The sequence below is a fragment of the Mugil cephalus genome, chromosome 1 (assembly GCF_022458985.1).
Source record: "Mugil cephalus isolate CIBA_MC_2020 chromosome 1, CIBA_Mcephalus_1.1, whole genome shotgun sequence".
Classification (NCBI taxonomy): domain Eukaryota; kingdom Metazoa; phylum Chordata; class Actinopteri; order Mugiliformes; family Mugilidae; genus Mugil; species Mugil cephalus.
The window spans coordinates 12225629-12250510 of record NC_061770.1 but is presented as its reverse complement, the minus strand read 5'-3'; the positions used below and the strand labels follow the sequence as shown (position 1 = coordinate 12250510).

The window sequence follows — 24882 nt, the reverse complement described above, 5'->3', positions numbered from 1 at the left end:
TAATGAGATAATCAGTAGTAATCACTGATTATGATAAGGTTGCTCATAACGTGATGGCTGCTCTGTGCATACTCCTTATTGAGTGAAATTCTAAGATTAGTGCTACTTGCTCACTAAATGTAATGTTAAGGCAGAATAGTTAGGACACCTCAGTCAACTCATCCAGCAATGAATGAATTTTATTTGAGCAATGCTATGGTGAATTTAGATGAAAACTTTAACCATCTACATTCAGATTATTTCCATTAAGCTTTACGGCTTTATTGTGCCCCCTGTTGGATTCACAGGGAGCTGCAGAGGAGTGTTATCATAGGCATGGAAAAAGAAATTGCCCAAATTTAGGGCCCTATGACAGCGCCATCATGCAGATGGAAATTTTAAATAGTACAGTGTTTTTAGAAAAATAAAGTAAAACAGAGTCATGGAACAAACTGAACCCAATCACAGGAGCAAAACAATTGTGTTCTGCTATTCTTCCTGCATTTATGTTTTTGCTTATTTATATTAATGTTTTTTTTTCAACATAATGCAATTTAAACAGAATAATGGCTGCATTTTTTTTTTTAGTGTTCTTCATGTTTGGGAGTTGTTGCCGTTAGTGTGGGTAGATTATTTGTTAATCGAGATTTCCACAAGTTCTTACAGCCTAATTAAAATCGAGGTCTAAAACTATTCTGCAGGGATTTTATTTAGCCTGGTAGTTTCTGTCTTTCAGTGTATTATGTGTACCTATTTAATTAATTCTCATTATCTGTTTTGCAGTTTTGCTTGTACAAAATTTAAACTTTTTTTTAGAGAAAATAGACCTGACACTATATAAAACAACTGCTGTTGTTGAATCGTTTCAATGAAAGCATGTAATAATAATAATAATAATAATAATAATAATAATAACAAATGACTAGTTAACTTCAATATTCTTTCTGCTTGTAGTTCTTTACGTCTTTATATGAGCTGTTTGTGTTCTACATTGAAACCACGAAAGCAGTTCATTTTATATTTATTGATCACAGTTTTTTGTGAATTAAACCTCGACGGGGGGAGGGGCGGTGTCCACTGGTGGGCGTGTCTGACCCGGACGAGGGGGCGTGGCCTCCGGGGTCAAAGTTGAACGCGTTGTGTCTTTTGTGCTTAGCAGAAGAAGAAGAAGAGTTGGAGTCCCATCGAACAGCGGCGTCTCTTCCCTCTTCCCCGGATCCTTTCAAAACTCCCTCCCGAACCTCTCCCCTTCCACCCTTGCCACCCTACCCACCCCCTGAACACACTTCAAGGGACGGTTCGGGTAAGGCTGCTAGAAGTGCGGTTTTATTTTTAACAATGTATTAATTTCCTGTGGGAGTGAAGGGCAGGGATAACTCAGTGTGCTCCGTAGGCCGCGGGATCAGGCTATTTCCCGGATGGAACGATGCTAACGCTAGTGCGCTGCATGGAAAATTACCGAACTGTGTGTTACTTGATTGTAGATCAGGTGTTAGCTTCTAGCTGCTGCATTAAAGTGAAAGTTATAGATGCGGTGGTTAACAATTCTTGCACTTAACCTATCCTCCGCATTTGTTTTGATCAAAGGAAGTTGCACTAGAAATGTGTCGGGGCTAATTTAGCCTTACAAATCGTGCTTGCGTGACTAGCTGAGATGCTCTTTGCAAAATAGGATTTGCGATGATAGCGCTCTACTGTTTGCCTCTTGCTGTTCTTACGACGGCAGCTCTCGACAGAGAGTTGTTGTAATGTGAAGAGTTGAGTCGGGTAGCTCGCATTTTGGCCACAGAAAAATAAAAGCGACACGCTGTGTCGCCACTGTGCCGTTCAGTGCCAGGAAATAGACTTGGCCGCGCGGAGACAGTGGGTCATTGTGTTAACGTGAATGAGTGGACCCGGGCCAGTCTAATGTGAATTACTGAGCTGAAACGTCCCTTTCTTTCGAAGTGGCTCACGACGTTGTTGAAGCACAGAGCGATGAGATATTAACTGCCTGTATCACTTCATTGATCTGCACCGACAGCAGCTTTGTAGTAAACAAGCCCGGTTCTTCTGAGATGTCCTCACAGTTTCCAGTTACTACGTCCGTCTCTGACAGTCACGTTTTCCGCTCTGTTGCAGACATCCAGCCAGTGACCAAAGACTCTCTTTGTTGAGTTAAACGTGGATCTATCTGCAGAAATGGACTCCAGTCTGGTTGAAGGAGGACTTAATGTCACTTTAACCATCAGGCTACTCATGCATGGGAAGGTGAGTGTGATTCCACTCATCAGTGCAGTCAGCAGCTATTGCCTGTAAACGAAAGCAAACGAGCTTATTTTAAACATCTGTGTTTTTGTCTCCTGTAGGAGGTTGGAAGCATCATCGGCAAGGTGAGTTGTTTTTACTTACACAGTGAAACAATCTGCTGCTTATCCCTTTTTGTGCCTTGTAAACCTTACGTATTCCTGTTCTGTTTTTCTACAGAAAGGCGAGTCGGTTAAGAAGATGAGAGAAGAGGTAAGTTCGTGGCTCCATTGGCGTTGACTCACACGCCGCATGATAACGCCGCGCCTGATTTGTCTTTTCCGTCTCGTTCCTCTTTCCGCGCAGAGTGGTGCTCGCATCAACATCTCAGAGGGGAACTGTCCGGAGAGGATCATCACCCTCGCGGGACCCACCACCTCCATCTTTAAGGCCTTCTCCATGATCATCGAGAAGCTGGAGGAGGTGAGTGGCGCGGCCTCCGTCGATGAACGAAGCGCAGAACGGTGGCGCGGATTCTAACTCATGGCGTCTCCTTCCCTGCAGGACATCAGCACCTCAATGACTAACAGCACGGCCACCAGCAAACCGCCAGTCACCATGCGCCTCGTCGTGCCTGCCAGCCAATGCGGCTCGCTCATTGGCAAGGGCGGCTGTAAGATCAAAGAAATCAGAGAGGTTTGTCGCCGCGTGCCTCTTCTCGTAAACTTGTAGATCTGCGCCGTGTCGCTGATGTGTCCTGAAAGTTCTCGTTGTGTGTCTCTCCACAGTCGGCAGGAGCTCAGGTACAAGTAGCAGGGGACATGTTGCCCAACTCAACAGAGCGTGCCATTACCGTTGCAGGGACCCCTCAGTCCATTATTGAGTGTGTCAAGCAGATCTGTGTCGTCATGCTTGAGGTACGGACTTTACTCGGTGTATGTTTGCGGTCGCCGTTGCTTTCTCTTTTGGTGTTTGTGCTAAAAGCCACATGTTTCTGTTTTTAGTCTCCACCAAAAGGAGTGACCATCCCGTACAGACCCAAACCCTCAGGCTCTCCTGTCATCTTTGCAGGTGGTCAGGTAAACAACACAAGCCGTTTGTTTCAGAGAAGATACTTTTGAAATCCAGTGGTCAGACGTGTTTAAATCTAGACGCGGTGTCATTGTAGTAGCTGGGGTTCTGTGTGTTATGCCTTTGGTTTGGTAACACGTCAAGGACACCGGACTGATGGTTATTGGAGTATATGCTCTGTGTCACATTGCCACACCCTCCTAAGTGCTGTCCTCTCCTTGCAGGCATACGCTGTCCAAGGGCAGCACGCCATTCCACAGCCTGATGTAAGTGAAGGGCCCTCTGTAAGTGATCCAATATATTTGTAACTTCGGTCCTGGGAAGCCATGCCACCTTCTTATTCCATCCCTCTGATTTTTTTTTGATTTTTTTTTCCCGCCCTCAGTCACCACTGCTTGATACACACATTCATTTAAAAACATCAACAGATTAGAAACTTCTAACAAATCTGTTTTCAAGTCACGGATCCCATTTTCCATTTCATGTTTTCCGCACATTATCACTACAACCACGCACAAGCGGGACAAAAATATTTCAATCTTGAGGAACGTTTTCATTTTTTTTCCTAATTGCTTTCTGTCTGTATGTGTGTGTTCTTTTTCGCCGTTGTTTCGACAGCTCACCAAACTTCACCAGCTGGCCATGCAGCAGAGCCCCTTCCCCATTGCACATAGCAACCAGGGCTTCCAGGGTAGGTGGACATGTTGAAAAGAGGGAACGCGATTGCTGTATATGTGTAATAATCCACCAAGTCAGCGCTCTCATGTGGTTTCTTTGTGTTGCTTCAGCTGGGATGGATGCCTCTGCACAAACTGGCTCTCACGAGCTGACCATTCCAAACGATGTAAGTCAACGCGGGTCGCGTTTCGCTCGTTCGCGCTCCGTTCTCGGCAGCAAAGCCAACCTTGCATCTCTTTTTATGGTGGCATTGAAGATATCGACGGGGTCTCACGTTTTTTTTTTTTTTCTTCTTCTTCTTCTTCCCATCACCCAGCTCATTGGCTGCATCATCGGCCGTCAGGGCGCAAAGATCAATGAGATCCGTCAGATGTCAGGGGCTCAGATCAAGATTGCCAACCCTGTGGAGGGCTCGACTGACAGACAGGTCACCATCACTGGCTCCCACGCCAGCATCAGCCTGGCTGAGTACCTGATCAATGCCCGGTAAGAAAGAGGCCGCACGCCACGACACATCCATCAGAGCCAGTGTGCGGTAAATTAACTCTGCTCTAAGTTCAATGAGGCTCAGTTTTCTTCTCAGAGCAGTTAGTCGTTGTCAACGACCTTTAAAGCAAAGACGAGCAGAATTTAAAAAAATAAATAAATAAATAAAAGCAATGACAACGGGTGCTTCTTCCTTAAAACAAAACTATTTGAACACACGTCATTGGCTTTAAACTCGCCCTGGTTTTTAAAAGCCATTTCACACGTGCAGAGAAACGCTGAGTCCTGCCTCTTCCAACCGCTGCATATTTATCTGACTATAGTGCAAAGTCCTGTTTGGACAATGAGGCACGTTTTTAGCAATGGTCAGAGCATGATCAGCCATTATTTACTCAATCATGTACAGCGCTGATTATTTTACCTCGGTGAAAGGTGCTGTATAAATATGGTTTGATGGATTGAATTGGGAAGTCTTGTAGTGCACCGGTAGTTGTTATCAGAGAATCGGTTGTAGCCGTTTTTATAGACTGGAGAATGAAGGGGAGATGGTGCGTTTGTGTTGTTTAACAGAAATCTGTTTGTAAGAGTTTGTGCTACAGAACTTAACTTGTGTAGCAGGAAAAAAAAATAGAAAATTGACTGAAATAATCCCTGTGTGACATATGACTTTATGTAATTTTCTTTGTTGGTGACACATCAGATGTTTTCATCACTGACTGATAGATTCAAGCTGCTGTATTTTTGATCAGACGTGGCTGATGTTCGTCTGTTTCCTCTCAGGCTGTCTTCTGAAGCTACTGGACTCGCAGCCAACTGACATGGAGGATCTTCATCAGCACCTAATGTAACCCCTCCCCCTACTTTTTACCAAGAGGACCCTTATTGAACTTAATGCAAAAACCAAGTACTATAAACTCACTGTTTCCTCCTCTGCTTTGGTTAGACACCTACTCAGTTGTAATTACACCATCATCATGATATTGGTATTTTATTTATTTATTATGTTTTTAAATTCCCTTTGCATATAGTTTTTAAAGACTTCTTTTCGTTGTATTTTCCTTTTATTTTTTGCTGTATATCTGTATGATCTTCTTGATATACTGTAGGTAAAAAGTTTTAGAAAAATCTGAAAAGGCATAAATAATGTTTTTTTTTTCTTATGTCAGATTTTTCTTAGAAAATGTAAAAATGAAGAAAAAAAGACACACAATAACATTGTAGACGGACTGTTCTTTCCCTTCCTTTTAAATATCTATTTATTTTTATTTAATACACAGCTCCTTGTACGAGTAGAGTTCATTGATATTTGCCATCTTCTATCTGAAGCTGTACTTCCTGAATGAGGATGTGTGGGGTTTAACGGGTTTCAGAGGGTGTAAATGATTTCCAGCCGAAGACGTATGCAGGAAAAACCTTAGTAGGTGATTCATCCCAGGTCTAGTGCGGGTCTGTATGGAGAATTTTAAGCTACATAATGTCTCACCTCTAATTTTTGCCGAGTAATTGTTTTTGTGTCATTCCTGTGTTTCCATCCGTTTTATTTCTCGATCAGGACTTTTGAGCATTGTTGTGTATTGGATTCTGATAAGGGTGGGTGGGCCTCGGTCTCAAGGAGTGGGCCTGAACGAGAGGAAAATATTTTCTTTTCTCTGAAATTACTAAGACCATAGATGATGATAAAAATGATGATGATGATGATGATAATAACACTGAAATGTTTGTTTTAAATAGAGAAAATATTTTTTTTAACTGCAGGGCTGGGGGAATGCTGCAAGGGGCAAAACTACAAGACATATTGGTCTTTATAAGTATATTATGCTGAGGTATTAAATTATGATTAACTAGAAGGAGAATTATAGAATTAACACTAGTTTCCTGCTATCCTTTTTTGCCTGGGTCAGATTTTATTTTTTATTATTCTTTGCAGGATGAAGAAACTCACGTTTTTGTGCACGTTTTCAAACTATTGTAGATCTGGGTGCAATTAAATTGTTGAAGAAATGAAATGCAGAAATAAAAGATGTGAAATGCTTAAACAGTGTTTGTGTTGCTTGTTTGGCCCCTTTTTAGTGTCAGTAATCCAGTAGCTTTTTTCCCGTTTTTGTTTGTGTAAATCTTGCACTACTTATGTCTCATTTAGCCGAGTTGCGAGATGCAGAAACGGTAGCTATGACTCAGACCTTCACATCAAACAAGCGTCAGCCTTTTCTTAACCAATACATTATTTATTGTTGCTCATAATATTTTGCTTTTCGATATAATTCCTATGTTACAGGTACAATGTGCAATGCTGTATAAAAACAAAACATCTCTATTCAAACCCAAAGGATACTTAGTGTTCTACTGGTAACCACCACAGAGAAGTGCTCTATTCTTTATCTGGCTACTTCTGCAGTAATCTTAAAGGGTAAAAGGAGCAGATGAGGTTTTTAATGGAGCCTGCCAACACCGTGAACTGCAGGAGGCCTTTTGGTTCACGCTCCAGTGTTTACTCGTGGGGGAACCACTACTACGCTGCTTTTGTGATTTAGTGCTGCGTTCACTTGATCTCAATAGAATAGGAAAAGCTACGACTCGGGTTCACCTTTTACTCCGTGCGTTGACCACATTGAATAAATAAAATGACACCGTTTTGTCACCGCTGAAACTATCTGTAAATATGTAGACTGCCCGTCAAAAGTTTAGACACTCCTGCCCGCTCCATTCACTGAGAAGAAGTGTCCACACCTTTGACTGGTAGTGCACATATATTTTACTCTTATTTTTATTTATTTTTTTTATTGAATAAGACACTGTCCAAGCTACAGCAGTGTAACGCTAAATCTGTGGCGTTCTTCTGCACTTGACAAAAAATTGTCAAAGCAGAAATGTTAGCTTTGTTAACAATGCTAGCGCATGTCAAAGGAGGTAATTTCTAAGAGCAGAATGTTTCAGGAAGCTAAATAAATACCAGTTAACGCTGAGTTGTCGGTGTTGAGGTATATGTAGCACAAACTAATGCAGTCAAATACAGTAATGCTGCAATAAATGCTACCTTCCATCATTTAATAGACACGCCTGGTCATTTTGGAAGATTAGGTTTGAGGTGATGTCACAGGCAGATGTTTCCATCATTTTATCCACCTCTTTTTACAACGAGGACACCGCAAAGTAGCTGCATCATCCAGCATCATCCAGCATGACCACACAAGTGAATCTCTCAAAAAATCCTTTCAACAAAAACTTAACAATCTAGACTACGTGAAAGTAGGATTCACTGCAGGAATTCTGTGCATTGGCCTAAACTTTGTGTACCTAATGATGTGGTCAAACGCAAATAAATCCAAGGGCAAAAGTGCCCTTTGGGTGAACCTGAAGGCCTCCCATCACGGACCTGATAAACTCAGTGAAAAACCTCAAACGCACCGTGTGTATTCAAAACTCAGTAGTAGGAGGGTTAAAAAAAATAATATATTACTACTGAGAACCCTAATTATGCATCATGATCAATGTCTTGATGGGATTTTCATTCCATTTTGACTTTTTTTTTCTCTTGAGTGCTGACATTTATTAACAAAAGAAAAAAACAAAAAAAAAACTTAAGTAATACTTTTTAGGATTTAAAAAAGTGTAAACTTTCACAAAATATAAAACGGACACATTCGAACCATAAATTATAAACATGTAGTCATGCATTTGTTCACAGGGCTGCATACCGTTTTAGTCTTACATTTTATCTTACAAATAAAATAAAGTTAGATATTTCTCATGTGGTACGTAATGGATATTTACATTATTATTCATTAGTATCTGATGCATTAAGTGCGGAGTATCATGGAGGATGCTCCCAGAGTGAGGGTTAGAGTGTTTAAAGGACTAAGAGTGTCGTATCTTCTTGTGCGTGCGTGCGTGCTCATCTGTGGAAGGTTTTTTTTGCTGAACTGTAGCGGTGGCTATGGTTACCGCGGCAACAGTTTTGCCTAAAAACAAACCCTACTGAAACTAAATGACACTTATCTGATGTCACAAGCTGCCAAAATATCTGATGTCAGGTTATGACAAATGTCCTATGTCATCTGATGCAGGTTTGCCCGCCCAACAAAACTTATGAGACACCATAAGTCCACTTGTCATAGTCTGAGTGGTGTTGTAGGTGTGATCCCTCATGACAACAGTAATGTACTGCACTGACAGATTGGTGGACGCCTGTGATTATAGTTCACTGTAGGGCAGCTGGAGGTCTTTCTTTCTTTTTTTTTTTTTTTTTTGCTCTCTTCCAGACACCTATGGAGGTCCCGAATGGGGCAGCTGCGGAGACCCCTGGTAGGGTTGAGATGGGGACGCCCACGCTCCGGCGCTGGGAGGACGGCTCGGCTCTCCGCTACCTGACTGGTCCAGCTCAGCGCTGTCGCAGTCGGAGTCATCGCACAAGGCCCGACTCTAAAGGGTGAGTGGGAAAGAGGTGTCATGCACGACCTATGTAAGACAAAAAGTGTTTCGGCACATTTGGTATTTAATTCGTCATATAACTAAGTATTAAAGCACTTAGAGTGTAAAGTGAAGCTACACTTTCAGAGAAGCATTTTACTGCTGCACCAGGTCAACATTGTTTCTCTGTATCAGGGGTCGCCAACGTTTTTTAGGCCAAGGACTCCCACACTGATGGAGAGATTAAGTACTTACTATACGTGTTCTTTATTAAACTCAGCCTAGCGCTATTTATAAATATACATTATTATTATCATTTAATATTAAGCTATCCTTTTATCCCTTTACTACAATATGTTGGAGTCGTGTTAATGTGTATTGAAAGAAATTTAAATTTGTGGGGTAAAATTAAAAAAAAAATATATAAAAAAAATGTCTAATCAACCAAAGATTTCGCGACCCCCCCTGCAGTACCTCCGCGAACCCCCTAGGGGTCACGGACCCCCTAGGGGTCACGGACCCCCTAGTCTGATAGTTTGTCTCTGCTGGTTTCCAACCCTGCTCACACCTCCTCTGAAAGGGCACCAGACAGATTCATTACAAATTGAATTAACTTTTAATCCTTTGACCATTTAACTTATCTTTGATACATATATAACTGTATATTTTCTGTATCCCACTATAACCATCAGAGAACTCATAGAGATCCGTAACACGACAAGAAGCCCCAACAACGTGTGGCGAGATTATAAAAAAGATATTATGTTTACACCACACTTGACAGAAATACAAAACCACTGACTGGGCCGTCGTTTAAATGTTACTAAAACGCTTGTCGGCATTGTCGTGTGGTGATCTCTTTAAAAATGAGCTGGCGAAACAAACATGATACGCTTTCGCAACATCGTTGAGGACAGCACGGCTTCTTGGTTGCACAGTGAGAAGGGTCAGTTTGTAGCTTTATATCACCAGGTCCCACTGAAAGTAATTTAGCTTAACCAGTTGCTTTTTGTCTGGTTGTGTGAACAGTGCAAGAGCTCAAATGCTAAAACCGTCAGCAACCACTTTTTAAATCTGTACCCATGCACTGTATTTTTGTTCATTATATGGTTTTAATGTTGAACAGTTAGTGCCTAGTTATTGGTGAACTCAAGTGGTAAAGTATTATCCTGTGGAATGTATTAGACTTTAATTAAATTTAATCAAATTAAATGGATGAATGCCTTAAAATTGTACAAACTGATGCATGTGGTCCTCTGTGGAGTTTCTTTACCTCGTTTGGATTCTGCCCGGAGTCCAGCTGAGCTTTGGCCTGACCCAGCGCCCCGTCTCTCTCCGACAGGCCGTCGGAGGCCTGTGCGGGATCGGTGTTGTCTGCCGGGATCTCGGACCCCTGAGAGAGGAGGTCGTCGCTGCGGTCGTCCAGCCTGTCGTCGGTGTTGGTGCTGACCACGTCGGGGGTGCCGCTGTGCGAGTGGTCGGTGGTGTGGCCCTCCTCGCCGTCTGACACCGACAGGTTCTCCGAACTGAAGGTAGACACCGACTGGCACTTGGTAATGCTCGTTGGACGTCTGGAGAGATTATAAAGAAGAGGCCGTGTTTGGTGATGCGACAGAATGACACAGATTAGAAGTGAATCTCGGTCCTCTGAATAAATCAGCTACTTGTCAGGGAGGACGACGGCTTGAGGGAATTTTCTAGTGACGAAGGACAGCAAGTTACTCACCGTCTCCGTGGTAACTCAACCTCACTGTCAACTTCACCCTCCTCCTCTTCTGATGACACTCCACGCCTCTGTAGCCAGAAACGGGAAAAGATGCACAAGCGAAGATGATCAAAGTCTCACCAGAGGGATGGAGAGAGACGTGAACAGACGTCCGGCGCCGTACCTGTTTGCGTGTGATAGCTGCCCTGTACAGAATGGCTGAAGGTGTGAGGTGCTGACTCCCGATTCCCCCCGACGCCCCCCGGGGCAACCTCACGGCCCCGGCTCCCTCCTCTTTGTCGTCCCCGTCGTGAGGGAGGCGCGGGGACCCCAGGGATCCCCGTCCCGCTGCCGCCCCCCTCCCGCACGGCGAGTCCGGGCTGCTGGAGAACGGGAACGACGCGGCGTCCTCGCTTGGGGTGTCGCTGCGCGGAGGAGTTTCTGTGAGATCCTCCAGCCCGCCCGCCCCTCCTTCTGACCCCCCTAAGCCGGCGGAAGCGCTGAGGCTCCCTCCCCTCTCCAGGCCGCCTACAGGGGACTCCCCTTTCCCCTGGCCCTCTGCCTCTAGCGTGGTGCAGATGAGGTCGGGGCTGGAGGAGGATAGCTGCCTCTGCTGCTGCTCGTGACTGAGGCCCCTCAGGGCTGCAGAGGGCTCCAGGAGCTGCTTAGAGGTGTTAGTGGCAGAACTGTTAGCCTGGACATTAGCGTCCCTGTTAGGGGAGGACTGGTTCGCCTTAAGTCCGGCCAGGTCTCCACTGCTGCCCTTGCCAGGCTTGCGATGACGGGTCTTTACCCTCCGAGACCGACTGGGAGAAGTAGAGCTTCTATTGGGGCAGGCTGGGATAGTCACTTGCATTACGGAGGAATCCATTTTGGGAATGATTACCTCAGACTTAAGGATGTCCGGCCTGAAAGGGAGGGGAGGATTAGTCAACACCACGGTTCACAAGCCACGATAAATATTAATTTAATGATTTCAGCATCAATCTTTCATCAAATACCCACTGAAATGAGATCTCGCACCTCTTTCCCGAGGGCAGCTTCTGTGGGACATTTCTTTTCTTAATGAGCTTGTCCATGGAGTTGGAGGAGCTGCTCTGCCTGGAGCTGTGGTGCTTGAACAACCCCGGATACTTCTTATCCAAAGACTGCTCTCTCCTGGAGAGATGTCACACAAAAGTGTAAATGCGCCGTGTCTCATTAATTGTGTCAGCACTTCTCAAACGTGTACCCTTGCGCTCATTTGTACCTCTGCAGCTCTTTTTCCTTGAGCTCCAGCTGCAGCATGACAGCACTGAGCTCCATGTAGAGGTTGTTAGCCCTCTCCAGCTTCCTCTCGTAGTGCTCGCGAATGTCCAAAGCGTGCCTGGGGAGAAAAAGAAGCCGCTCGCGTCATTGTGCGTGCGCTTGAGAGAACCCGAATGCTGTACAATAGACGGGCACTCAAGGCACTTATTTCGTCCAGAGGGGCGGACAAAAGAGTGGCGGCGAGATATGGGACGGAGGGAAAGTGGGTTCATACATGTAAGGTAAAGTCAAACTACCGACATCTGCTCGACGCCATCGATCTCGAGTATTAAGATGCCTTTGGTTTAAATGAGGAAATCAAACGGTAAAGAAACAAACCTGAGCTCTTCTCTGCGCCGGTTGATCAGTTCCTCATCGAGCCGGTGGAGACAAGTGCCCTCAGATTTAATCTTCTCAAAGTGCTGTTTCACCTCTTCTCGCCATTCAGCCTGATGAGAGCACATTTCTGTTAACCACCTACGCCTGGCCAGAGCAGACCAGTCCTCTTCGGTGAGGGATTCAATGTCTGATTCGCCAGCATGCGTGACTGCATGGCTTTTTTGTGTGCGTGTGTGTGTGTGTGTGTGTGTGTGTGTCTGTGTACACATGTTTAAATATCAACTATATCTAAATGTATTACGAAGAGCAGCGGCCGTACCTGAGACTTGAAGTACGTCTCCTGTGGAGTGGACAGCACGTCGGCTGACGCTATATCCAGATGAAGAAGTATCTGGCGAAAAGAAGGCCTATTCCTGGGCTTACAGTTCCTGCAAATCCAAGACGGGAAACACAGCTGTGTACATTTACAGTGCACAGTAAAATCAATAATGCCTTTAAACTGCAGACGCTTCTCCGTGCAACAAATGCCAACCCTTGCTTCGACTACTCTCATCTGCCCATTTGTCCTGCTGTCCCTGCAGTGCTCATTATTTTTCCCATCCCACACTGTAACTGTCCATTTCCAGGCGCTGCTCACCAGCACTGTCTGAGGAGGATCTTGAAGCCATCTGGGCAGCTCTCAGGTATGGGCAGCTGAAGGCTGTTGTTTCCCACGCCCCAGATGATGGCAGATGAGTCGACATCTTTATAGGGGATCTCTCCGGTTAGCATCTCCCACAGCACCACTCCAAAGGACCTTTAAGATGAGTCCAGTTTTATTTGTCCAGAAAGTCAGAAACTAATGAAAGATAATCGTTAAATCAAGAATATTGGTGGATTTGTAAGATGAAAACGGGGACGTGAACATTTGTCAGACTCACCAGATGTCCACCTTTTCCGACACCGGCTCATTCCGTATTACTTCGGGAGCCATCCAGGCGACAGTGCCGGCAAATGACATCTTGGTGCTCTTGTCGCTGAGCTCCTTTGAAGTGCCGAAGTCAGAGATCTTCACCAGGTCATCATGAGTGATCAGCATGCTGCAGAGGTGAGATCACACAGGCATAACCAATCGTCAGTTATAGAATTTCAGCTCCTGCGTTGGATGAAGCTGTCGTTGTGCTCAGTCTCACTTGGGGGACTTGAGGTCTCGGTGGATGATTTTGTGGAGGTGTAGGTAGTTCATGCCGCCCGCGATGCCCATGGACCAGTCGACCAGAAGGGAAGGGGTGATTTTACGGCCTGCCCGAAGCACCTCGTACAGCTGGCCTTGAGCACAGTACTCCATTAGGATACAGTAACAAGGAGCCTGAGTGCAGACGCCCCTGCAAGGAAGCAAAGCAGGCAGATAACGGAGCGCCGGCAAACAGACGGGGAAAGTGCAGTCAGATATGTTAATCTGTGAGCCAGCAGAATATTAGTAGTAGTTTCCTCACTTGAAAGTGATGATGTTGGGGTGCTTGAGTTTGCGGAGGTGTTTGATCTCGGTTTCCTTGATGTCCCGCACTTTCTTTACAGCCACGTCCTCTCCGTGGAACTTGCCGAGGAAGACGGCCCCTTGGGCCCCGCTGCCCACCCACTGCAGGTCGGAGATCTCCTCAAAGGGAACCTCCCAGGACTCTATACTCCGACCAACAAGTCGAAAGAAGAAAAAAACTAAAGTGAATAAACATGAAAGTTAAACACAGCTGACAAGAGTGCTTGAGTGATTACTTAATTTATATCCATCACACATCGCAAAGCCTCCCAACGCCAATATGCGCATTTGCTTTGTTGAGCCCATGCTTCACATCAGAACCGACAATTGCATCATACAAAGAGTGTGTCATGTTAAAACAAATGGCATATTAACCATTTATTCACTAGACCATTACCCAGAGCAGAGATAACAGAATATGTGAGGGGAAAAAAACAACAATCCACTTATAGCATTATCTGTCTGTCATCTGTCACACTGACATTACTTAAATTACTGTGAGAGCTCAGTCACTAAAGACGGACGAGCCCAGCAGAAAAAAAAAGAAGACAGGCAGATCAATTCTTCATGAGGTCCACTGAAGTGTCGAGATCTCTTGAGTGATGCAGCAGCAGCAGCAGCACAGGCGGATGCACATGGTGCTTCCCCCTGACCAGCTGTGAAAACTCAGAGCAGCTGACGGCTGTGGCCGAGCTAAAGACACAGTCACGATGCCACTATGACAAGGTGGCAGTCAGGGAGCAACCAAAAGAAGTTCTAGGTATTCGAGTAAAATAACTACACATACCCAAGTGCTGATACTGAGCTGTGTTTTGAGAAGCCTGGGCTTCAGTGTTTCTTTTTTATGTCACTTTACACTGGTGCTCTACTAAATTTCAAGGCGAAATATTTCACTACCAGACCAGAATTTTCAGAACCAGACTAACGCATAAAAACCAATGAAAAAGCTATAAATGGTAAGGATAAACCAGCAATTGCAAAAATCTTTGGCTGAGGTTTGGGCCGTTTCCATGTTTCATTTGAATAAGTGTTCAATGCTGAAACCAAAATATTCAACATTTCACAAAAAAAAAAAAAACTTCTAAAAGAAAAAAACTCACAAATGTGTGCAGCAGAATAATTGCTAGCATATCTGTGTTTCTAATGATGTAGGATTTTAAATGCAGGTTGTTAACTTCTTCCACCACTGTGAAGTTCAAGCTACAGATGTTAGTTTTTTTTTTTTTTGCGGTGCATCTCCATGGTTACTAAGGAACCACAATAACTCCGTGTACTGAATGACTGACATGTTTAAGCCAGTCTGACTTCTCTTTCCAAATGCAGCGGACAGTGTAGAGGTGGAGGATTTACTGTTATCTTCACATACCTTCTTGACAGTGTTTGTGTTCAGTGGAGTAGGCCTTTCCAATCATGGTCCAGACTGGTTTTAGGCAGCCAAACAGTCCCTCCAAAAAACCTCCACTTCCTGATTGCAGCCGAATGTTCTCTGACTGGCTCCGAACAGCGCCAGCCTCTGGACTGTGGCCTGCCTCGGCCCCGCCGCCACATTGGCAGGCCTCATGTTCATGTAGTTTCAGCACACTGTTGTCAAAGTGGGTTGCGGGTCCATCGCTGGGAGTGGGGCTGCTGCCTCCCGGCGCCACTTGTCCACCGGTGTCGATGGATAGCACGTTACGGAGGACACACTGTGTGGGGGTCAGGTCCGTTTCGGGGGTGCAGGCAGGGGTGTCTCCATCGAGTCTTCGATAGGGGGGTTCTGAGATGGGGGTGCTGAAGCCTGACAGGGAGGGGGAAGGGGCACGGGGCTCATGGATACAGGTCCCACTCATCAGGGGTTTCCCCAACACTGCAGGTTAGGGTGGATGGAGGATGGGGAGATGAGAAGAAAGCCTGAAGAAGATTTATGAGAGCAAACGCATCAGAGTGGTTAATAATTGTCGGTGCGTACAGAAACTGCTCAGATGTGCTTAATGCATTTTATTACATACACATTCATTTCAGCACCGAACAGCTCCAGTAGTTAAACAGACATCTGTGGTAAGGAGCTGTCCGGTGCTGAAACATCTGCTTGCTTCGCGTACGCCGTCTCCTCGCGCCTGCACTAACTTTTCTTCCAATCAAGAAATGCAAAACACCAAAACAGTGGAGTCGTGCTGTGATTTTGGGCATGCAGCCAGTCTCCCAGTTCACCCACTACACCGAATTCTGTCTGAATCGTGTAGCGAAGCCTCATCTCTGTGTCTGTGAATGGGAAAAACCAGGCGGCCCAGAGGAGCCATCACCCAGAGTGGAGATGGGCTTTATGAATGAACCGAGCAAAGGAGGTTGTGCAGTTTACAGCCCTGACTGTCACCTGTTCTTTAACTGTCCCTCTGAGCAGCACCGGAGAGGCTGACAGAGCTCGGAGCAAGGCAGCTCCCATATGTCTTCAGTCATGCATCAAGTGAAGACCGTTGTGTGTTACGAAGAATATGACGAATTGCATAACCAGCTTCAGTGTGGATGTGTGTGTGAGAGGGAGCAAGACAGAGAGGAAGAAAGAGAGAGAGACCACATGTACCCAATTCACATATCCTACACCAGTGTCTTGTACTGCACCACTGCCCCAGAGGAGAGAGTGAAATGAGAGCGTGAAAAAACGAGCAATAAACATCCACCGGGCCTGTGCAAAAGGAACACTGCACACACACGTATACGCACACACACACACACACTTCACACACACACACACACAACACACACACACACAACACACACACACACACACACACACAGGAAGATCAATCTTTAAATAACCGAGGATGTGATGATGACACTCAGCAGCATCATAGCCGACGTGCATGAATTGCAAGCCTACTATAGTCCATGCCAAGTGAAACTGCCGCAGCGTCTGCACATTTACTCAACGTTGGCACCAGCACAAATGTTTCGTAACGTGAGCGTTTTTCCTCGCCGCAATAAAAAAAAAAAAAAAAATATATATGATTTTGTGTGGGCATTCATCGACGATGATCGGTGTCTTGGCAGCCTCAGTTCAGTGGTGCAGTGTGAGCGGCGTGAACGCTACCGCACCGTGCAACGGCATCATGCGTCCTGTGGCACCTGATTTCTAATTCAATCAGCATTTAAGCGGATACTATGACATTCCCATACCTTTCTGCCTGGTTTGATGTCGCGTTGTCAAGTGAAAGGGGTGGGCTCGGCTCTCTATTTGTCGGCGATAACCAGCAAATCGTTTGTTTTTTCCTCAGTCCGCGGCGTCTCTCGTATCTCCGGCGCCCGTATCCACGAGTTTCACGTTACCGGGATGGATCCCAGCGGGTAAATTGTATTATCAATAAGCGGGGACCCATGCAACGTGAGGCGCGCTGGGCTTTTTGGGGGAGGGAGCTGTCTCCTTCCCAGTGCTGAATTGACGTCACGGAAATGCGAGTTGCGCCGACAGGGGGCGCTACCAGCTATCAGCCCCCCCCTGCAAAAACACTCTCAGCACAATGGAGCAAGTTTCAGTCCTCCATCATTTCCATTCGTAAAATGTGTCATTATGCCATTCATTGATTTCCATGTTTTTTTTTTTCCTTTTCTAATCTTTAACCAAGCCTGATGCTGATGATGATGATGTGCCCTTGAGCAAGACACACTTACAACATTCTCCACCTTGGATGGTGCCACTGACCATGTGCTCCCCAATGAGGAGAAACAGACGGCACCATTAAATGTGTCTTAATAATAAATCAAACCCTTGTTTAATCCTTATAGGGCACTCGTGAAATACTATAATGATATTATGATTGTTTATTTTAATCAGTTTACAAAATGCACAGTGAGCGAACAAAAGAAAAATCTAAATCACATCAATATTTGGTGTTACTACCCTTTGCCTTCAAACCAGCATCAATATTGATTTGATTTAAAAGTCTCTTCTGTTCATTCATTGCATTTTGCAAATAAACCATTAAAACTTTAATGCTGTAAACTATTCTTAGTGTACAGCGTTTTTTCCACACTTGCCTAAAACTTTTGCACAGTACTGTATATATAAGACTCCGTAACCACAGGCTGTGGCCTGTTTGTCGCTTTGTGTCCTGAAGAGGGCAGCGTTGTATCAAGACTCCGTATAGTTTGTCCCTTCGGCTCGCCGTAGCTCACACGGCGGGACTCGAAGTGGAAACTTGAATGTGTCATATCAGTTAGCATGTGTTATGGTTTGTTGTTTTTTTGTGGGGAAACACGCACAACAACGACAATCCACCACATAATACAGGACACTGTACGAGGTAACGTCCACGATACGTATGGGACGCTGTTGCCAAAGCAGGATCTTTAACATGGATAGATAGAGCTAACTAGTTAACTTTAGCCGTACGCTAAGTAGCTAGCCACGTTTAAAGTCTGCTCCCAGTGTGAAGTGATAGCATAACGTCCACTTCTCTGTGTTTAATTTTACCTGATGTGTTGTGTTGTGTGTCCAGGGACCTTTAGACGGTGCTGAAGATGTGCTCTCTGGGTCTGTTCCCCGCTCCGCTGCCCCCCGGACACATCACTCTGTGTGAGGCCAACAACGAGCTGCGGTCCGGGTCCAGCACCGAGGACCAAGACCGACTGAAACAGGTCCTTATTATACAGCCCCTTAAATATGTATATACATATATATAACTAATCATTAGTCACTACGTGTTGACCAAAAGGCTCTAAAGTCACGTCTTTGACTATAAGTTATCGGTTGTTGTTTGTATGGGTTTGATCTTTTCAGATTATACTTAATTGTTACAAATGTGGAGTCTTGGTTATATTTAATGTGAAATAAAACTGTTTGCCAGAGGTAAGGAAGGTGAAATCATATTATTGTGAATACACTGTTGTTTTTATTTTATGTTTTCCAGTTTTTGTTAACTATCATTAGTTGCTAGTTGCATCAGTACATGAGTGTTGTATGTGTGTATGTGTATATATATGTGTTTATGTCGGCCCACCTATGTCGTATTCTCTGCAGGACTCCAGTCCTCTGAATCTGCATTTCCCCCGAGAGTCTCTGAAGCTTCACAGTCGCACAGAAAGCAGCAGCAAGGCGGCCTTCCTGGACCACTCTGAAACACTGTGGATGAGGAGCGCCGCAGCGTGGTAGGTGATGGACAGAAAGGCGTACAATAACATACTTTACACCCTAATCAAGCTGAAACTGTTACTGTCTAAACCTATTAAAGTGCTGCTGAACTGCAGTGTAGGGATGTCCCAGTCGAGCTGATTTTGACCCTGATGTCACTAATTTGATATTCAGCACCAAATTTATTTAATAATTATGTTTTGCATGCTTTGTTAATAAAGCAAATTTCCTCTGGTTATTCCTGAGTAGGTAGCAGGAAGTGAGATTATATGTTCTGTAACCAATGTTGGGCAAAAGACTTAAATTGCCACTAAACAGAACATCTCCAAAGTTAAAATAGAAAGCTCCTGTTGAACCTCGTTTGCCTGCAAATCTCAGCTGGTATCAGTAATATTTTACTAACCCTGGTTAAAGGTAATTAATCAGACTGTGTCTCTTCCAGGCGGGATGGTGGGTTCACAGGGCTGCTCAATGAAATTACCAACTCGCACACAGAGGGTACGTACGCGCACAAACTCCTGGTTCTGCACATGCAGTGAGGAGTTAACGCTCACATAACTGGTTCCCTTGCAGTGCCTAAATGGCTGTCGATGAGTTCTGGTTGTATCCTGGCGTTGCTCCGTTGGGTCTCTTCCTTCCACGGCTCCTTGTTTCCTCATCTCACCGTGAGTTGTGCGCTGGTTGAACATCTCACACTTTAGCACCAGATGTTTGCTGTGTTAAACTATTACTTGTTATATCTTTGTGTAGTTGAGCAGTGAGGACATGATCGCTGAGTTTTCACAAGTGCTGAACTGGTAAGTGACAAGTTGGGAATCTGAAGCTTATTTTTCTCTCAAATTCTGAATGATTCAAACACTATGAAGACATTTTGTTAAAATGACTTAATAGAACAGAGTAGAACAGCTATTTTAGCGTTCCCTTAGGTTTGGAACTATGGTTCGATAAAACCGGGCATTTAATGGCAGTGTTTTGTGTAACAGTGATTGAATCATTAATTTATCCTTAAATCAATGGCTAATGAAAACAGTGACTAATTGAATCTCTGCTCTGCTCTTTAATCCTTCCTTTGTTCCCAGGTCTGACTGTGTGGTGCGAGCCTTTGCCTGGCATCCTCATACAGATAAGTTTGCTGTAGCCCTGCTGGACGACTCCATCAAGATCTACAACCCCAAAAGGTGCCACAGCGACAGCTCTTGGAATAAAGACTGCAGCTTACGTATATCTGTTATTCTGAAATACTTTTTTCCTTTCTAAATTGTTGCACTTAATTTGTTGCAAAGTGTAACAAGCTTCAAATGCATGAACCCTGAAACACAGTCAGACAGCTTCACAGTGGAACGCTGCTCGTGTCCGGACAAAGCCAAAGTGTCTCCTTGACGAACTAAAACTGAGCACAGAGCAGCATTGTTCTTTGACCTCCCAGTCATTCTGTGACATTTGTTCCTCAGTGCGACGACTCCCACGCTGAAGCACCGTCTGCAGAGGAACGTCGCAGCGGTGCAGTGGAAGCCGCTGTGTGCGTCCGCCCTCGCTGTCGCCTGTCAGAACTGTTTATTGGTTTGGCACGTAGACCCGTGCTCACTGTCAACCAGGTACGATGGCACCAGAGCCTCTGCACCTCTTCAAGTATTGAAAACTGTTCTTAAAAAAAAAAAAGCCATTCAGAGAAATGAAATGAACTTGATGTCAATGCAAGTGTCTGTGAAGCAAACAAAGCTAAAACAAAGACAACTGACCTTGTTTAGTTTACTCGAACACCATTCACATTTTAACAAGTGCCTTCTTCATTTCTAAATGATCGGTGGGTAGTTGGAGTATAAATAGGATCATCTATGGGGTGTGCTTATCTGAAACTAACAGATAAGCAGGACCAGATACTTACTTGTAATTGGAGGAATTCGTCATGATCCTGCTTTCTTCCCCCAGCGCGTGAGACTCTGAAGAGTCATTCATGGTCTAATGTTGGAAGATAATTGTTTCTGTGAGAGTGCGAGAGTCAGCACCGTTAGTCACTACTGCTAGCTTCATTAGCTAGCAAGGTCATTAGATCATCAAATCGAGAATTAGCAAAAACTCAAACTGACCATCAGTCTAAAAGTCAAGATGTTGATAAGAAAGAAAGAAAGAAAGAAAGAAAGAAAGAAAGAAAGAAAGAAAGAAGACTCTGCAGCTGTTCTTTGGCATCAATGATTGTAGATAACATACATTTTGAAATTTCAGGCCGTCGCTTTGGGAAATTGAGGCTGTGAAGGCTCTTTCACTACTTGTGTTATTCTAAAAAGATCATTTATTTGAGCCCTAATCTATTACTGTTATAATTACTTAAGGGTAGTCAGTGTATGTTTTCTTCTTACCTTAGTTCCTTTATTAAGTGACACAACTTTGCTTTTTAGCCACCGAGTTCTCAGTGAACTACATTAGCCCAGCAGGAGTGAACGTGTTGCAAGCTTAAGGGGGAAAAAATTTATTCATTACTAATCTAAATTCATATAATTAATTAATCAAATGAAAATAATTATGTCACGTAGCCTACTACATAGTAAAACATAATGATAAAAAAAAAAAAAAGCACGTTAAAATCTCATCTCGAATGAGCGTAAAAAAATGAAACTCTTATGTCTTTTCCGGAGCTGTATTTGTTTATTAATCTCCCTTTTAATCTTCTCCGTATCCAGGCCTTCCTCTGGTTGCGCTCAGGTTTTGTCTCATCCCGGCCACTCTCCCGTCACTTCCATCGCCTGGTCTCCCAGCGGCTCCCTCCTCGTGTCTGCCTCGCCGATGGACACGGCAATGATGGTACGAAGGAGCCGGTGTTTGGCTGAGGTTCTCGTTGCTGCTTGTCGCAGCTTTGACATGACACGTGTCTTTCAGGTTTGGGACGTAGCTGCGGAAAACTGCGTGCCTCTTCAGCGCGTTGGAGGAGGCGGCGTCACATTCCTGTCCTGGTCCCCTGACGGCAGCCACGTCCTGGCTTCTACGCCGTCTGCGCTGTTCAGGTCAGAGCAGAAACATTTAAATCTCCGTCACGGTTAACGCGCACGAACCCGAGCGATTGGCAACATGCTATGTCATAATAGAGGCTGATTCAGCTTCATGAATATTTATGAACATGTGAGGGGTTAGCAGCACGCTCTGGAGGTTAGCAGCTATTAGTGTGAGTTAATAAGAGGACAGAAAGCTTTTGCACGCAAATAAAAAATGTCTCTCTTCAGAGTTTGGGAGACCAGGATGTGGACCTGTGAGCGTTGGCCATGTTTGAAAGGGCGCTGCCAGGTGAAAACTCCCCACAATGTTTTAACACTATAGTTAAGGATCTAAATATTCTGTATTTAATAAACAATGATTGTCTGCTCTGGTCAGTCTGGCTGTTGGAGTCCAGATGGGAGTCGACTTCTCTTCAGTGTCCAGGGAGAGACGGTCATCTACGCTCTGACTTTCACCGACACACCAGGTTAACCATCCCAGACACAATAAACTCACACACATTAATTGTTTCCTTCTAAACATAGCTCTAATTTGACTCTTTGTTGACTTTCTGACTGGTCTGCTGCCCACCAACCAACCAACCAGCCACGTCCTCTTGCTAAATGGACGCGTGCTCTTGCTAGATTACACCAACAGTAACCATGTGGGGGTCCTTTCCCATATTAAAAATCCTGTTGATTTATTAAGCAATTAAACTGCTCATAGTGATTCAGCTTGGTTATTGCATGTGCTAACCAAACCACAGCAACGTAGGAACGTGGGGAGCTGACAAAGGGGAGGAGCCATCTGAGCGGACCAGTCGGAGGGCCAACGGGGGATCAGTGGACTGAAGTGCTTTGATAACTTCTGTTAATTCCATGATTAAATGTGTACGGTGTGATTGTTATTCAAGCAGCTGTTCCCACAAGCACGTCGGTGGGGTCGCAGGCAGCAGTCGTGGTGGCCGACCTGTCGGAGACGACCTTTAACACACCAGATGGAGACATCATGTAAGAGCTCTGCGTTTATCGGCTAATTGGGAATCTTATAACCCAACTACATCAGAAACAGGCGCCCGCTGACAACAGCAGGGCCGCCGGAAGCCCTGTCCTGAAAGCGTGTTTAGTATTCCACAAGCACAAATTAACAGACAGAAGGTATTTAGTGGAAAATACACTGAGCTCAGTTGTATTTTAGAGTAACAGCGGTAGTTAGTAATTACTCTACATAGAAAACAGATGATCAGTTTCTAAGAGTTATGTTTTTTCTATGGATGAAACTACCCACATGTAGGCGGGTTACTTTAGTTTTCATAGAATTCATTAATTTGAATCTGTTTTTACCTCATGTCTCCCTCAGTGTCGGTGGAGAGATCCAGTCTCTATCCTGGGACCCACGAGGAGAGAGACTCGCCGTGCTTCTCAAAGGTCTCACTTTTCCCCCGTTTTCATGAACCCCGTCCATATTTACGTTTTTTCGTAGCTCGTCTGAGTCTTCGTTCTTTCCCGTCCTCTCAGGTGATCCACAAGTGGCGGGCCGGCCTGCCATCATAGCCGTGTTCAAGACGAGAGCCAACCCCATCTTTGAGCTCCTGCCGTGGTGCGTACTTTCACGCGTGCTCTCACGTCACTCTCGTGTTGCGGTGTTGTGTTTCCTTGTAACACTTGCTTGTCTCGTTTAGTGGGTTTGTTCAGGGGGAGCCGGGAGCAGAGCCGAGGCTGATGCAGTTTCATCCGAATTTCCGGCACGGAGCTCTTCTCACAGTGGTCAGTCTGGTGTATTATTACTTTTTCAAGTCATGCGGTTGTATCTATCGACAGATATTAAAAAGTCTGCACCGGCTAACGTCTTAAATATTTGATCTCGCCTGCTGTAGGCGGCTTGTTACATGTGAAATGTTTTTGTGTGTTTTTGATTCCCCGGAGCTCATCCTTCGTTTATAATTTCAGTTCACTCGTTACGTATCTGGACCGACTTTTAGACAGTCGTTAACTCTGCAGTAGATACATCTTTTACCATCTGTCTTTTGTCGCCTGGTTTTCTGCATGTCTGATTTATTCTGTGAAGATTGTCAGGGAAAGGAAAAAAAAAGTAATTTACACAAATCTGTTTTGTTCAAGAATCTTTAATTTCATTGGTTATATTTATATCACGTTTAATCTATTTGAAGGTCATATAATTATAATTAGTTTTTGTCCAGTTCATTCCTACTGCTTTTTAATCATCATTTCATACAATAGATGTGTATGATTGTGACACTGGTATTAAACTGGATCCTACGTCGCATTAAATAAACCTTTAAAGACTGACTGATCGTTCTCTACCATCTCCAAAGTCATGTTTCTCTCTCTGCCTGCAGTGTTGGTCCAGTGGGAGAATCACCCACGTGCCTTTCTATTTCCTGAGCGCTGGCGTGCCTCACCTCGGCCTCAACGGTAGCCCGTCTCTGCCTCGCCCGCAGGAAAGACCCGCCGACTTCTCCAATCAGTCGCTCTTTACGGAGCTCATCTCCTGACCCCCCGGCCCGCTACCACTGATTCACTCACAAGTGATTTCTGTTATTATTATTCATTGTCAATAAATGTGTAGAAAGTTCTTGCTTTATGAACTCTCGTTTGCTGCATTATTTCTCAAACTTTTGTTGCGCAAACTTACTGTTGGGCTCTCGATGTTCGAACAAAGCTCCATGAGCATGCTTACTAGAGGCCTACTGTGAGCCAGCTAGAGCAGACAGTGAGGATGGAAATTAAATTGTACTCAGAGCAGCTGAAGATTTCTTTTTGAGTGAACTGTTGATTCTCAGCATTTTGACGATATTTTTTCCACACACAACTGAAAAAATAAAAATTACTTTCCCTGACTTTTAAACGTTAAGTCAGTTCAACTCACTAATTTCACCATGTTGCACATTCTGCATGCAATTAGCAGAGCCTGCTAATATAAAGCTATAAAGCTAACATTTGATTTGACTGTGCACATTCTTCACTTAAAAAAAAAAAGAAAAGAAAGAAGGTGCCTACATTACCCACAATGCTGAGTAAACCTTTAATAGAGCTGGTGACTCAACTTTAGAAACAATATATGTGATGTGGGTATAATTTCCAAATTTCACGTCTT

General features: G+C 44.5%; 3 protein-coding genes across 8 annotated transcripts; 2 read left to right on the top strand and 1 right to left on the bottom strand.

Moving 5' to 3' along the window:
- Positions 1 to 1118: 1118 nt before the first annotated feature.
- LOC125015262 (poly(rC)-binding protein 2-like) lies at positions 1119 to 6476 on the top strand. 2 transcript variants are annotated; one of them, XM_047596986.1, is made up of 13 exons: positions 1119 to 1282; positions 2101 to 2229; positions 2328 to 2351; positions 2446 to 2478; positions 2572 to 2688; positions 2770 to 2901; positions 2994 to 3122; positions 3210 to 3284; positions 3501 to 3542; positions 3895 to 3967; positions 4065 to 4120; positions 4271 to 4440; positions 5221 to 6476. In XM_047596986.1, the coding sequence occupies exons 2-13, from the start codon at positions 2161 to 2163 to the stop codon at positions 5255 to 5257; spliced, it is 957 nt and encodes a 318-aa protein (XP_047452942.1). In that variant the 5' UTR covers positions 1119 to 1282; positions 2101 to 2160; the 3' UTR covers positions 5258 to 6476. The 2 variants fall into 2 exon arrangements, with proteins under 2 accessions (XP_047452942.1, XP_047452936.1); XM_047596980.1 differs by having other exon boundaries at positions 3501 to 3560.
- A 173-nt stretch (positions 6477 to 6649) lies between these two features.
- Positions 6650 to 17106, bottom strand: map3k12 (mitogen-activated protein kinase kinase kinase 12). Of its 4 annotated transcripts, none has more exons than XM_047572005.1 (14): positions 16848 to 17106; positions 15061 to 15584; positions 13654 to 13849; positions 13351 to 13542; positions 13099 to 13257; positions 12816 to 12974; positions 12498 to 12606; positions 12179 to 12288; positions 11802 to 11918; positions 11558 to 11710; positions 10737 to 11460; positions 10574 to 10641; positions 10121 to 10418; positions 6650 to 8859 (listed from the first exon to the last, which is right to left on the bottom strand). In XM_047572005.1, the coding sequence occupies exons 2-14, from the start codon at positions 15521 to 15523 to the stop codon at positions 8704 to 8706; spliced, it is 2904 nt and encodes a 967-aa protein (XP_047427961.1). In that variant the 5' UTR covers positions 15524 to 15584; positions 16848 to 17106; the 3' UTR covers positions 6650 to 8703. The 4 variants fall into 4 exon arrangements, with proteins under 4 accessions (XP_047427961.1, XP_047427980.1, XP_047427971.1 ...); XM_047572024.1 differs by having other exon boundaries at positions 11576 to 11710; XM_047572015.1 differs by having other exon boundaries at positions 13654 to 13837.
- A 703-nt stretch (positions 17107 to 17809) lies between these two features.
- Positions 17810 to 24369, top strand: aaas (achalasia, adrenocortical insufficiency, alacrimia). 2 transcript variants are annotated; one of them, XM_047578269.1, is made up of 17 exons: positions 17810 to 17971; positions 18167 to 18305; positions 18688 to 18815; positions 19241 to 19296; positions 19372 to 19463; positions 19549 to 19595; positions 19878 to 19976; positions 20250 to 20393; positions 21477 to 21597; positions 21673 to 21797; positions 22014 to 22074; positions 22162 to 22252; positions 22682 to 22775; positions 23125 to 23192; positions 23283 to 23364; positions 23447 to 23531; positions 24125 to 24369. In XM_047578269.1, exons 2-17 carry the CDS (start codon positions 18189 to 18191, stop codon positions 24278 to 24280), a joined length of 1566 nt encoding a protein of 521 aa, XP_047434225.1. In that variant the 5' UTR covers positions 17810 to 17971; positions 18167 to 18188; the 3' UTR covers positions 24281 to 24369. The 2 variants fall into 2 exon arrangements, with proteins under 2 accessions (XP_047434225.1, XP_047434151.1); XM_047578195.1 differs by having other exon boundaries at positions 22679 to 22775.
- Positions 24370 to 24882: the final 513 nt, after the last annotated feature.